At 38.8% G+C, this 12,843-nt stretch overlaps 1 protein-coding gene and 1 long non-coding RNA gene across 2 annotated transcripts in view; both read left to right on the top strand.

The window, feature by feature from the left end:
• Nucleotides 1-4,165, top strand: part of LOC108696549 — a 35,583-nt gene extending 31,418 nt beyond the window's left edge. The window contains exons 6-9 of the mRNA XM_018226017.2: nt 274-393; nt 1,592-1,678; nt 3,116-3,257; nt 3,691-4,165. Coding sequence (XP_018081506.1) covers nt 274-393; nt 1,592-1,678; nt 3,116-3,257; nt 3,691-3,722 — 381 coding nt within the window. The 3' untranslated portion in view covers nt 3,723-4,165. The remainder of the gene's footprint in view (nt 1-273; nt 394-1,591; nt 1,679-3,115; nt 3,258-3,690) is intronic.
• A 436-nt stretch (nt 4,166-4,601) lies between these two features.
• On the top strand, nt 4,602-8,048 carry LOC108696548. The gene is made up of 2 exons (XR_001932287.2): nt 4,602-6,978; nt 7,009-8,048. It is a non-coding gene; the product is annotated as an uncharacterized LOC108696548 (long non-coding RNA).
• The last annotated feature ends 4,795 nt before the right edge of the window (nt 8,049-12,843 follow it).

Below are 12,843 nucleotides of genomic sequence, written 5' to 3'. Positions count from 1 at the left end.
TATTTTATTAATAGGGAAAAAAGATAGATATATAGGAAGTCCAGTATTTTTTTTACGGAAAAGGTGGCAACCCTAGTCCCAGGTTATGTGGCATCCTAGAAGTTCCCCTTCCTATTACTCATACTCAGTGATTTACCTGCTTCATAACAGAAATCCTCAGGTGGAGAATTTTTGTTGAACTAGCATTTGTGAACACAATATTAAGTGGGGCTTTTTATCGCAACAGATATGTGACAAGTTCCTAATTTATGTTTTTATTGTCTTGTTATACAGCTTTGTCTTTCAGTTTTGATTTCTTTTTCTGGCTTGTTCAAAATCTCCACCGTTCATAGCATCATCTTGGGAATTGGTATATTCTGGGCCTGCTTGAAGGTTTCTATTGGCATCATTGCTGTGAGTATGATGTTTTCTCATTCAACAGTGTTATGGGTAAGAGCGGCTTCTCTTTGGGGGTTTAAACTGTTGACATTATCATGGAAGTCTAGTTATGAGCAGTAGGACATGATATGATACAGTGCTGTGCTGTATAGGACCACGGGCAAGTTTGAGAGGGCGTGTTTGGCTATAGCAGGAGAGTAGTAGCCAGCACTCACACTTTAATAACAGGTCACGCTAGAGCTTGGTGGGGAAAAAGTTGCAGCTGTATTTATTGACTTTTGACCACTCGCACCATAACCATTCACAATAGACCGGAACTCAAACCATAGTTAATACAATAATATCCCAGCCAGCCCTGTTGCTATAATTCGATGTGGGCCTCCTTGAAACAATTCCTAGCCAAGGGCTCCCCTCCATTCAAACTACAGGTGCAACAATACCCTTTTTCATTACATTTACAATTCATTATTACAATAGTTAGTCAAGGCCGGTGGGTGGGGAGACATAGTCCCTCTCCTGAGCATTCTGTCCCAATAGAGATGTGCAGAATAACAGGTTCCCCTTGGGAATCCTCTCTATTTATAGACCTCTTCTTTTCTCTTCCCATTTGCTAACTTGCTATTGTATTTGCCTGCCAATCTTAACCCTACAGTATAGGAAAATAAATGCTAGATAAGTCCTACTAGTGTCCTACTAAATGCTTGGTAAGTCTATTAAAGGAACAGTAACACCAAAAAATGAAAGTGTTTTAAAGTAATTAAAATATAATGTACAGTTTTCCTGCACTGAACAGGTGTTTGCTTCAGAAAGATTACTATAGTTTATATTAACAAGCTGCTGTGTAGCAGTAGGGACAGCCATTCAAAGCTCAGGTTACATAGCAGATACCAGATGCACTCTATAAAATACCTTTGTAGTCTAATAAAGAGCTTATCTGTTATCTGCTAAGTAGCCTCTGCTGTTTCTCCTTTTTTTAACTTAAATGGCTTCCCCCATAACTGTTTAATAGCCTAATTACATAATATATAATAGTATTTCTAAAGCAAACACATACCTTTTACCAATGCATAGCAACACTACATTAGATTTTAATTATTTTAAACGCTTTTATTTTTTGGTTTTACTGTTCCTTTAAGAATGAACGCTTTTTCTATATAATTTCAATATTAAACATCCAGGCTGCTGTAACAATTTCTCACTTTCATTTTATTAGATTCTGAAAGAACTAAAACCACTGGTCTGGATCTTTCTGCTGCAAAACATCCCTGAAATAGCCTATCTTGTGTATCTCATTTACACGGTAATTGATTATTCGTAGTATAATTATATAATAATTAGAATGATAATTTATTATTATAAATGCTGACACTATAAGAATGTTCTTATGTTTGTGTTAATTGTGTAATCCTCTAATCCGTGCAATTCAAGCAATACCAGTATGTCCCAGGTTTTAATGGAACACATCATTATAACTTTAAATGTATCTGTCACTATTCAAATACAAAAGCATGCCTCTGCCCCCTGGCTCCCCTCTACTTACTGAATTTAGTAATGGGTGGAGGGCACACCAATTCAGCAAATGCTGTAGGTAAACAGTGCAAGAGGTGCAAACATCAAAAGGGTACCCCTACAATGGGTACCCCACAACGTAACAATATATAGATAGGTATGCACACTCAAAAGAAGGCAAGTATGGTATATTTAAAATAAAGTTTTACTTGTTTATGCAAATAATACACACAAAGCCACAATAGTAGGCCTGTATAATACAATACATAAGCTTACATGGTATATACCTAACGTTTAAACATAGCCACAATTACATAACAGTAAACAGTAAGTATTACAATTATACAGCAAGGAGCAGATACACCTACCACCAGTATGAGAATGGCCCCAACGTTTCGGCGTAAGCCTTTGTCAAGGGGATTCACTTGAATCCCCTTGACAAAGGCTTACGCCGAAACGTTGGGGCCATTCTCATACTGGTGGTAGGTGTATCTGCTCCTTGCTGTATAATTGTAATACTTACTGTTTACTGTTATGTAATTGTGGCTATGTTTAAACGTTAGGTATATACCATGTAAGCTTATGTATTGTATTATACAGGCCTACTATTGTGGCTTTGTGTGTATTATTTGCATAAACAAGTAAAACTTTATTTTAAATATACCATACTTGCCTTCTTTTGAGTGTGCATACCTATCTATATATTGTCCCCTCTACTTACTCCATTACTTTAGAGCAGCAGCCATGTGAGAAGAGCTGGTGGAATCTGGCACAGGTAAATAATGGGGGCAGAGGTTTAAATTTGAATTGTAAGCAGAGAATCTGGTATTTTTTGACACTGTTAACATTGTATTAGACAGTATCTCTTGGAATAAATACATTATTTTAGTATTTATTTGTACTTAAGCCTTTAAAGAGATGTAGAACTTCCAGCTTGTTACTGGGTGGTTTAAACATCAACATGTAACTTTAAAAGTGAGTTGCAGTACCTCTTTTCACCTGTTGCTGGCAGCAGATCAAACAGCAAACCCCTCACTCAATCTGCAAACAGCAATATGATTTTATATCATTGCCAGTATTTTCGCATTTGAAATCCACTGTAAGACTGTGAGTTCGGGTTTATTAGAACCAGCTAGAAACTAAGAAGGCTTAAGCTGAACTAAGGTCTGATATGACCTCAGAGGCTGGGTATGGAACTAACACAAACACTTTTACTTTGTTCCGTTAGGTGGTAACAGAGTGGGCACAGCCTTTCACCCTGGAAGCTGCGGCTGTGACTGGCTCATGTATTTCTGTGCTGATTAAATCCATCCTGTTTTGGTCCTTGTTCCGTGTGTATCGCAGTTTTGGCCAAGGGCTGAGAGAGAGAAGTAAGTAACTAAATATGCTGCATGCAGGGCTATTGATAATCACACTGTGCCCCTTGGGACCAATAACTGGGGTTGAATTTTTGCCTTGAGAAATTTTCTTGGCTCATTAGGTTCAGTGTATCACTTGGAAACCAATTTCTGTTCTTTTATAATAGCTGTTCACATAGGCACTGTGCCTCCCATAAACAACAACAGGGAGCTATACATAGTTATTCTTTGTCTTACCACCTTTTATGAATATGCAGAGAATTCACACTGTGTGTGTAAAATAGATGGTGTCCTTACATTGTACCAGTGATCTTAAGATTCATCTTTATCAGTATCAATCTTTGTTGATGCATAGGCATAGTCTAACTAATTAGAGGGAGGATTGCAGTAATGAAGATGAGTGCTACACTGCAACTAATGTTGTAATGGTTTTTCCCTGGGACAGTGTTTTCATCGTATGGAAGAATCGACTCATGAGAAGTATTGCCCTGAGATCCCTCAAGATTGTCTTGAGATTTGAATAGCTGCCTAGTGGGAGAAAGGATGATTATTTCTCGGCTACTTGTAACACTGCCAGCGTTTGAATGGACACGACTTTGTTGCTGAGCAGCGCCCTACATGATCTTACTAGGAATAAAGGGAATATTCATGCCTCTAGTCACCATGATCCCTGCCATGGCTAAATCTTGTAGCACAGACCCAAAGTTTTCTAGCTTTCTTCAAGACATTCCCTTCACCCCAGGTGGAATAATGTAGTACAAGGTCGGCCAAATCATGGCTACATGAGTATCCAGCCAAGAACTTGGTTTTGTAGCCACAGCAAGCTCACATTCATTGAAAGATTCTCAGAAAGTTTGACACCAGGAATAGACTTCATTATTAAACAATATATATATATATATATATATATATATATATATATATATATATATATATATATATATATATATATATATATATATATATATATATATAGACAAATACATATATATATATATATATATATATATATATAGAGATGCAGATGTTCCGCACACCATAAGTGGCAAAGGACCTGGGTGCTAATCCAAAAGATAAATGGATACAGGTGCAGGGTGGGACAGCACTCCAAGGATTTGAAGACAAGGATATAATGTCAAGAAAGTGAGCAGGTTTATTCAATCCGACGTTTCAGTTCCACACAGGAACTTTCTTCAGGGAAATACCCTGAAGAAATACCCTGAAGAAAGTTCCTGTGTGGAACTGAAACGTCGGATTGAATAAACCTGCTCACTTTCTTGACATTATATCCTTGTCTTCAAATCCTTGGAGTGCTGTCCCACCCTGCACCTGTGTATATATATATATATATATATATATATATATATATATATATATATATATATATATATATATATATATATATATATATATATATATTTATTCATTTACACAAAGTGCCAATCTAAATGGAATTAACCCTAAAATACAAGCTGGTGAAAATCATCTATTTTTAATTACTGTGTATTGCTTAAGGTTTCCTTGCCATTGTAAACTTCACGGGCAATTATTTTGCCAAAGGCATAAACCTCAATCATGACTGCTCATTCCATCTGGCATGCATATGTTCTCTAGCGAGTAATCTTCCTGCCCAAATGTGTTGCATGTGTTGCACCTGAATCAGTAATATAATCAATACATATATTTTTAGTAAGCTATTGTGATCTGCCCTATTGAGAATGAGCCTGGTGCCTCTTCATTACTATGCAACACAACAAAGGACTGCAAAGCAAAGTCACATTCATCTCTCTACAAAGGCCCAACACCAAGCAATTTGATATATGTATACCCAAACATACAAAATATCACTTTCTACCCATGAAAATGTAGAGTCTGTAAAGGTCACTGAAACATGCAATAAATAATCAAGCGGGCCCTGGTGTCTCCCAAATACAATGTGATAAACTTATTTTATCGAATAAGACGCTCATACTTTGTATATGTATAAGCAATCTCCATAGCATTTGTAAACATGTTAAGAAATGTATCGAACCACAAAAAGTATATTTTATGAACCAAGAGATAATTATATGCCATTATCTTATAATTCCCTATCTTGATAGAGGTACAAGTTCATTGAAAAGAACTTGCATGTTATAGATGACATTTAAAATGATCAGAATATGCGCCTGTTGGTATAAGGGAATATACCTCAAGGGCAGGGGTTTGTTAAAGAGCAGATCACCCTGTGAAGTGAAATGACACCCACATATACACAAAATATGAAACATGACATTTATTAGAATTTAAGTTTAAATCCAGTAGGTGGTTTAACAGGTGGAATGGGTGGTTTAGTAGGTGGTCCATGCTTTTGCCAAGCTACACACCAGATTTCACTGAGGAGGCCCCGATTTGCATTGGAGAACTGAAACACATGCTGCCATTCTTTGCAATTTTGTGAATACATATTAATATATATACTTTTGCATATAAAGAGCCATATTTCCAAACCCATGTAAGACACAGCGACTTCCATTGAAGTATATGATCACTTTGTAAATTCTTCTATACACATTCTTATAAATAATACCCCCAGTGCCCCTAACAGTGGAATGAGAGCAAGAGGGGAAGCTGGCCATCAGCGCTAAAGCCTACAGATGTATTCATTTCACACCAACATTTTGACTTTTCAGAAATGTGATATATGTAGGGTGATTTTGAGCTTCCAGTTTTGGTTTTATAACCCCCCTAACCAATAATTTTTAATGAAATTAATTTTTTCTTTTTTTAAAGAAAAGTGTATTCCAGCCCTTGGTGTATAAATGAATACTGTAGCTGCAAAGCATTTCATACTCAAAGTGTTTATCAGGTAAGAGTGAAATAGTAACAGTGTCAGGCATTTCCATTTCAGATTTCCATTTTCAGGCACCGGTCACAGGTTCAGGTGGATCCAGGTATTGATGTGTGGGTCGGCCTGAAACCCATGAGTATACTTGTAAATTGGGCGGGGTTGGGCCGACTTCCACACACGTTTTCAGGATTGGTTCAGGTTGAGCTCTTCCTTCTGCTCTTCCTTCTGCTCTCCCTGCCTGTGACCTTACTCTGCTGGCTTCCGCCTCTGACAGCCTTTATTTATAGGCGTGCACATGCCCTGCCCCCTTTTGTGACATCAGAGATGGGCTTGTCACGTTATATAATAGAGCGCGGGGGGGGTCATTTATAAACACTGGGCACCTGGGCAGTAACCCATAGCATCAATCAGATGATTGCTTTCAGTGTTCATACTGCGGCTGATTTAGAAAAGCTAATCACTGATTGGTTGCTATGGGTTACTGCCCAGGTATACATTTGCATTTATTGCAGTTGGCCGCTGGATTAGGCAAACTAGTTCATAATCACCACATGCAGACACTCTTTATTTAATATTAAGTGCAAAGTTCGTTTATTCACCAAGAACAACTAAGCAAACGGTAGCATTTATTGATTTACAGTTAGAAAGCAAATCTCTTAATTCCTGTGGGTTTCTGCAGCTGGGCAAACATTGCGCCTCTTATTACATACACACATATGGGGTTAGTCACACTCTGGATTGCCTCTTTACTATTTGTTAATCTTCAATCATTTTAGAGGAATATTGTTAACTGACCTTCATAACCTGCAGTGATTATTTTCTGGCTATAGCTACATGAGGGTAGCTGTACTTGTATATGGGGATCCTGTAGTGCTGAGAACTCAACAGCTTATAGAAGAAAAGGTACAGAACCTGATATATATAGAAGAAAAGGTGCAAAGTTTTCTCTGATAACCATGGCAGCCTACCAGAGCTTGTATTATTAAACAAATAATAGTTATATGCTACATTCTGATTGGTTGATGGGGTTTATATCGCTTTATTTCATTATATGACACTGACTTGTTTCGTAGGTTAGCACAAACCAAAATAGTGGCTTCTTGCATTTTCTTTCTTTTAAAGGGGTGGTTCACCTTTAATTTAAGGGTGGCTTGAACCCTAGCAACCAGATTGCCGGATAAAAAGCTAATTAACTGAAAAACCACAAATAATAAAAAAATTAAGACCAATTGCAAATCGTCTCAGAATATCAGTCTCTACAGCATACGGAAAGTTATTTTAAAGGTGAGCAACCCCTTTAAACACTGTCAACTTGGACTAAAAATCAATTTGCGTTAATTACACCAATTGCATTATGCACACCCTCTCCCTTTTAGGGACGGACTACATGGATATCTTCAGCGCGATCCAACGCGAAGCAACAAAACTCCTGCAATAAGGTAAGAGATAGAAATGTCTGATGAATGGAGCGTTGATCCGACGCGACACACGTGCAGCGTCTGCTCGTGTCTGATCAGCGCTGCGACTTCACCTGACATTTCTATCTCTTACCTTATTTTTGTCGCATGCGTTTTGTCGCAGCGCGTTGGATCCATGTAGTCCTACCCTTACTCACTGTGATTCTGCCTTCTCATTTGCTTCTGACTGCCTTTCATCTAAATATAAGTCTCTTCCTAGTGACAAATGAACTGGATTATTTACTCGTTTGATTTCAATAGGGAATGTCGTGCTCACAGCCCAGCAATTTATCAGCACTGATTTGTCCTGATTACTTTAATGATGTATGTTTGGGGTTGTTGTATTTTTTTTTGTACACACAGTAAAGTTGAACTTTGTATTTACAGTACTGACAGCTTTAACTGTTTTCATGTCATTGCCTGAACTTTATTGCCTTAGACTGGTCTGTTACGGGAATATAAATGCAGAGCTTTTTATAACAATGCTTCTTTTAAAATAAAAGTCAAATACCACTAGTGTGGCCTATGTGTAATGTGTCCAGATACTGGAAAAAAAAACACACATACACACACAACGTCAAATATAATTTCACCTGACACATCATAATGCAATGAAGATAAAAGGCCACCTACTCATGTATATAAGCATCGGCATAACTACAGGGGGCCGGGCCCCCCTGCAAAAAAACTTCAGAGGGCCAACGCTGGAGCATCCCCCTTCCCCGGGCAAAGTTAACATAGCAACTGAGGGGGAGGGGGGGGTCCATGTAACTGTAGAAGAAGCAGACCCACACTTATAGTATGTTATAGAATGGCTAATTCTAAGCAACTTTTCAATTAGTCTTCATTATTTATTTTTTATAGTTTATAAATGATTTGCCTTCTTCTTCTGACCCCATCTAAAAACAAATGCTCTGTAAGGCTGCACATGTATTGTTATTGCTACTTTTTACTACTTATCTTTCTATTCAGACCTCTCTCCTATTCATATTCCAGTCTCTTGTTCAAATCAATGCATGGTTGCTAGAATAATTTGAACCCTAGCAACCAGATTGCTGAAACTGCAAACTGGAGATCTGCTGAATAAAAAGGTAAATAACTAAAAAGCCACAAATTATAAAAAACAGCCGCAAATTGTCTCAGAATATCACTCTCTACATCATACTAAAAGTTAACCCAAAAGTGAACAACCGCTTTAAAATGGAAGGGGACTTTAAAATAAGAGTATCATGTTATGCAGGGTTGGGCCTAATCTTCAGGATGCTGATGTTGAAGTGAATGGGTGTGAGTGCAGGTAAAAGGTTGCAAATAAAGTTTCCACATGCCGCCCTTAGGTGGTTTACGTATTCCTCCGGGGTTGTCCACAACACTAGTGCAGAAAGCACAATTACACTCTCTTGCACTAGAAGAACCAAATTTACTGTTTATAAAACAGAAATGTGGCTCTTAAAGTTGCCAGGAGCATATTTTTGTAACTCTTGGGGCTCTGCTCTGAGGCAAGTTTCTCAACTGGCCTCATTGGCACAGTACTCCGGCTACTGCACTGCTCAACCACACTTTACTTTGTTTTTGGACTACATATCCCAGCACACTTTAAGATATTATCAAGGTTAATTCATGCTGGTAGCTGTAGTCCAGCAACATCAGAGTAAATATTGCACAAAAAAACTTCCCCCCAGCACTCCAGTGCCCTTGACAGAATTAAAATGCAAAATAATCCTCCAATGAGAATCCCAGGTGATCTGTGTAAGTTTGACTCCATGGGGCAAATTTACTGACCACCGAAAATTCGCCAGCGATGGCTTTGCTCACATTGCAACAGTTCGCCAGGCGTCGATTCACCAGGACAACACTAATTCACTAAAATCCAGAGTTGCGTCCAGGGCGCCAAACACTGGCGAAGTTGCGCTAGCATGGGCTAATTTGCATACGACGGAAAGTTAAAGTTCAATGGATGTATGTGTTGCAGCAAATACATTACACTACACAAGCCCGGGAAACCTTAATAAAATAAAATAGAGTTGTTATATTGTCCTACACATGAGCCCAGTGTATAGTTTATGTGCCATATGTTAGGAAATGTAGGGGGGAAGCCGGTTACCCCAAAAAAAATTTACGCTCTTATTCAGCCCATCACCCTGAAAAAAGAAAAGACGCTAGCATTTTTTGGGAAAGAATTTCAACTATCTAATCTATTGCACTTCGCCTGGTCTGAGCTGGCGAAGGCAAGTCTGGCGCAAGAGGTAACGTTCATTAAACTCTGCATCTTAGTGAATTTGCGTAGTCACGTCCATTCGAGTGCAAATTCGCCAGGAGTTAGGGAGCAAAGTACCGCTAGAGTCTATCAATTAGCAGTATATGGATGGACTCCGCGCTTTGTGTCAGGGATAATTAGCAACACCAACCTGTGTTTCGGTACCCACTTGTCCCTAGGTATACGATAAAGTTAGATAGTAGGTAGCGGTGCGCTTTTAGAATTCTGTGCGTGCCTGCGAAGAGAAAGATGTCCTAATAGTGTAATTCTGTCTTATGTGGTCCCTTTATTCTAATTAGATCTACTCACATGAATGAATAATTTCACTTTTATTTCTTAAAAACCCAAAGCGTTTTGTATATACAATATACTTCTTCAGGGGGCAAAATTAAGTATATTGTATATACGAAACGCGTTGGGTTTTTAAGAAATAAAAGTGAAATTATTCATTCTAATTAAGAATACTCTTATTGACACACAATCCCGAAGTACTACTCAAAACTACATTCAAACACAGTTTCACTGAGTTCAAGACGCAGGAACGGACCACAAACATCTGAGACCGGAACCGCTCGCAAACGAGGTTCACGAGGAACACACTTCACCCGGGAAAAAAGCACAGCCGTCATTACAAGCAGAGAGATCTGACCGACACTATGATCACCACTACATGAGCCAAAAGCGCCAATTCTTGCACAATCCCTAGCCCCCATACAAACACTACGAGTACCATCCATTGCTACGGAATGTGAGTAGATCTAATTAGAATAAAGGGACCACATAAGACAGAATTACACTATTAGGACATCTTTCTCTTCGCAGTCACGCACAGAATTATAAAAGCGCACCGCTACCTACTATCTAACTTTATCGCTAGAGTCTATCTCCTTCACTAGCGAAGTTACGCAGGCGACCGTTAGTAAATCGGCGAAGTACTGAAATTACATCACGCTGACGAATTTTCGCCCACGTTAGTCACTTCGCCCTTTATTAAATTTGCCCCCATGTGTTTTGTTGCTGAAACTGGGGTTGGGAGTTTTAGGTCTGTCCTTTATCCCCATGTCTAATTCCAGTGTAATAAAATGAAGACAAAATGGCATAATTATTTTTATATGTAAGATAACAGCTAGATGGCTGACATTGTGCTGGGAATCAGCATTCCTACTGACTGATTCTCTTGCATCTGTAATCAAGTTCTTTGTCAGTAGAATTCTTATTGGTGAATGGATTTCCATTTGCTCTATGGTTGGGTTTAGTATCCCTTTAGAGCTTTAAAGTAGTGTTCCTTTAAAGTTCCCATATTGAGTAGAGAGCTGGGGCTTTTACCCCTGGGGAACTGTGTTGAACTCTATTTTCACTCTGATATATATGCCCCATTTTTTTAGCTTCCCTGAGAGGTGGGTCCTTTAATGTTAGATGGTTGATGAATAGTTCAGTAGCAGCCACAGTATAACTAATTCATTACAGTGTAAGAGGAGATGTATCCCAGCATGCACCCTCACATGCAGAACTGCAAACACACCAGCAAACAGGAGTCATGGTTAGAAATAAGGGCATCGTTTTGATATCGTGTAGGGTTGGAGAAAATGATGAGGGTGTCACAGCCTAAAAGAGGTGATTCACCTTTGTTAACTTTTAGTATGTTATCGATTAAAACAAATTCTAAGCAACCTTTCAACTGATTTTCATTATTTCTTTTATTTAATATTTCATGTATTTCTAGTTTTTGAATAATTTCACTTTTCTTCTGATTCTTTCCAATTTTCAAATGGGGGTCACTAAAAAAACAAATGCCCTGTAAGGCTACAAATTGAAAGTTATTTTGCTACTTTTTATTACTCGTCTTTCTTTTCAAATGTTATTCAAATATGTGCATGGTCGCTAGGGTAGTTTGGACCATAGCAACCAGATTGTGGGCATTACAAACTGGAGAAGCTGAATAAAAAGCTAAATAACTAAAAAAAAACCCACACATAACGAAAATTAAAAACCATTTGCAAATTGTCTCAGAATATCCCTGTCTATATCATACTAAAAGTTAAGTGAAAGGTGAAGAACCCCTTCAAGGATCCCACGTTTAGCATAGCTCCACCTAAGGCTGTTTCGACTAATGCCGTGCCATTCGCTTGCGTCTGTGTTCATAGATTGGGGTAAAGGTCACAAAACAAACATTTCGTTTAACCACTTTGAAAGATTTCAGGAATCCTGAGAGTTTGTGTCTGTCACACAGTGCTGCACTATTCATCTCATGAAGAATCAACCCTTCCAAATACTACATGTCAACATGCGATACATACTTTCAAATCTCCAAGGAATTTAGCCCCTGGGATTTTGTATAATATATACAGGGTCAGACTGGAGTGTGTGAGGCCCTCATGTACATGATAAAGGGGCTGGAAGCAGCGTTCTGACCAACAAAAACACACACAGAAATAATGCAATAATTCTATATAATGATACAGTTACAATATAAGTCAGTCCTTGGGTGAATTCATTGTGTGGCTTGATGGCAGAGTTTGCCAAACTGTGAGGCCGACTAGTCTTAAAGGAGAAATAAACCCTTAACTAAAAAAAAACCCTACCCTCTACCCTATGTAGACCCCCCTCTGTCCTCCCCCCCCCCAGCCTAGCTGCTACCGCGGGGAAATGCCCCTAACTTTTTACTTAGCCCTCGTGCAGATTCAGGGATCGCAGTTTATGGCAGCCATCTTCCGGATCTTCAGTAATATGAGACTGAGACAGTCGAATCGGCGCATGCGCAGTTGCAGCAATCTCCCGGTTTCGGCGCGTGCACCGAAATAGACTGAAATTGCCGAATCGCCAGAAGAAGACACAAAGTTCCGGAAAGAGGGGGTAAGTAAAAATTTAGGGGTAGCAGCTAGGCTGGGGGGGGAGGGGAGGAGGGGATCTATGTAGGGTAGGGGTTTTTTAATTAAGGGTTGAATTCCCCTTTAAGGGACAAATAAAACAACAACAACAAACAAAATGGGGAGGGGAATGGGAGACAAATTAAATTGTTCTTTGAGGCCCGACATGAAGGCCAGCGAATATTGATTT

This window comes from Xenopus laevis, chromosome 7L (genome assembly GCF_017654675.1).
Source record: "Xenopus laevis strain J_2021 chromosome 7L, Xenopus_laevis_v10.1, whole genome shotgun sequence".
Classification (NCBI taxonomy): Eukaryota; Metazoa; Chordata; class Amphibia; order Anura; family Pipidae; genus Xenopus; species Xenopus laevis.
Note: the sequence above shows the minus strand (reverse complement) of the source record. Positions and strands in the feature narration are given on the sequence as shown.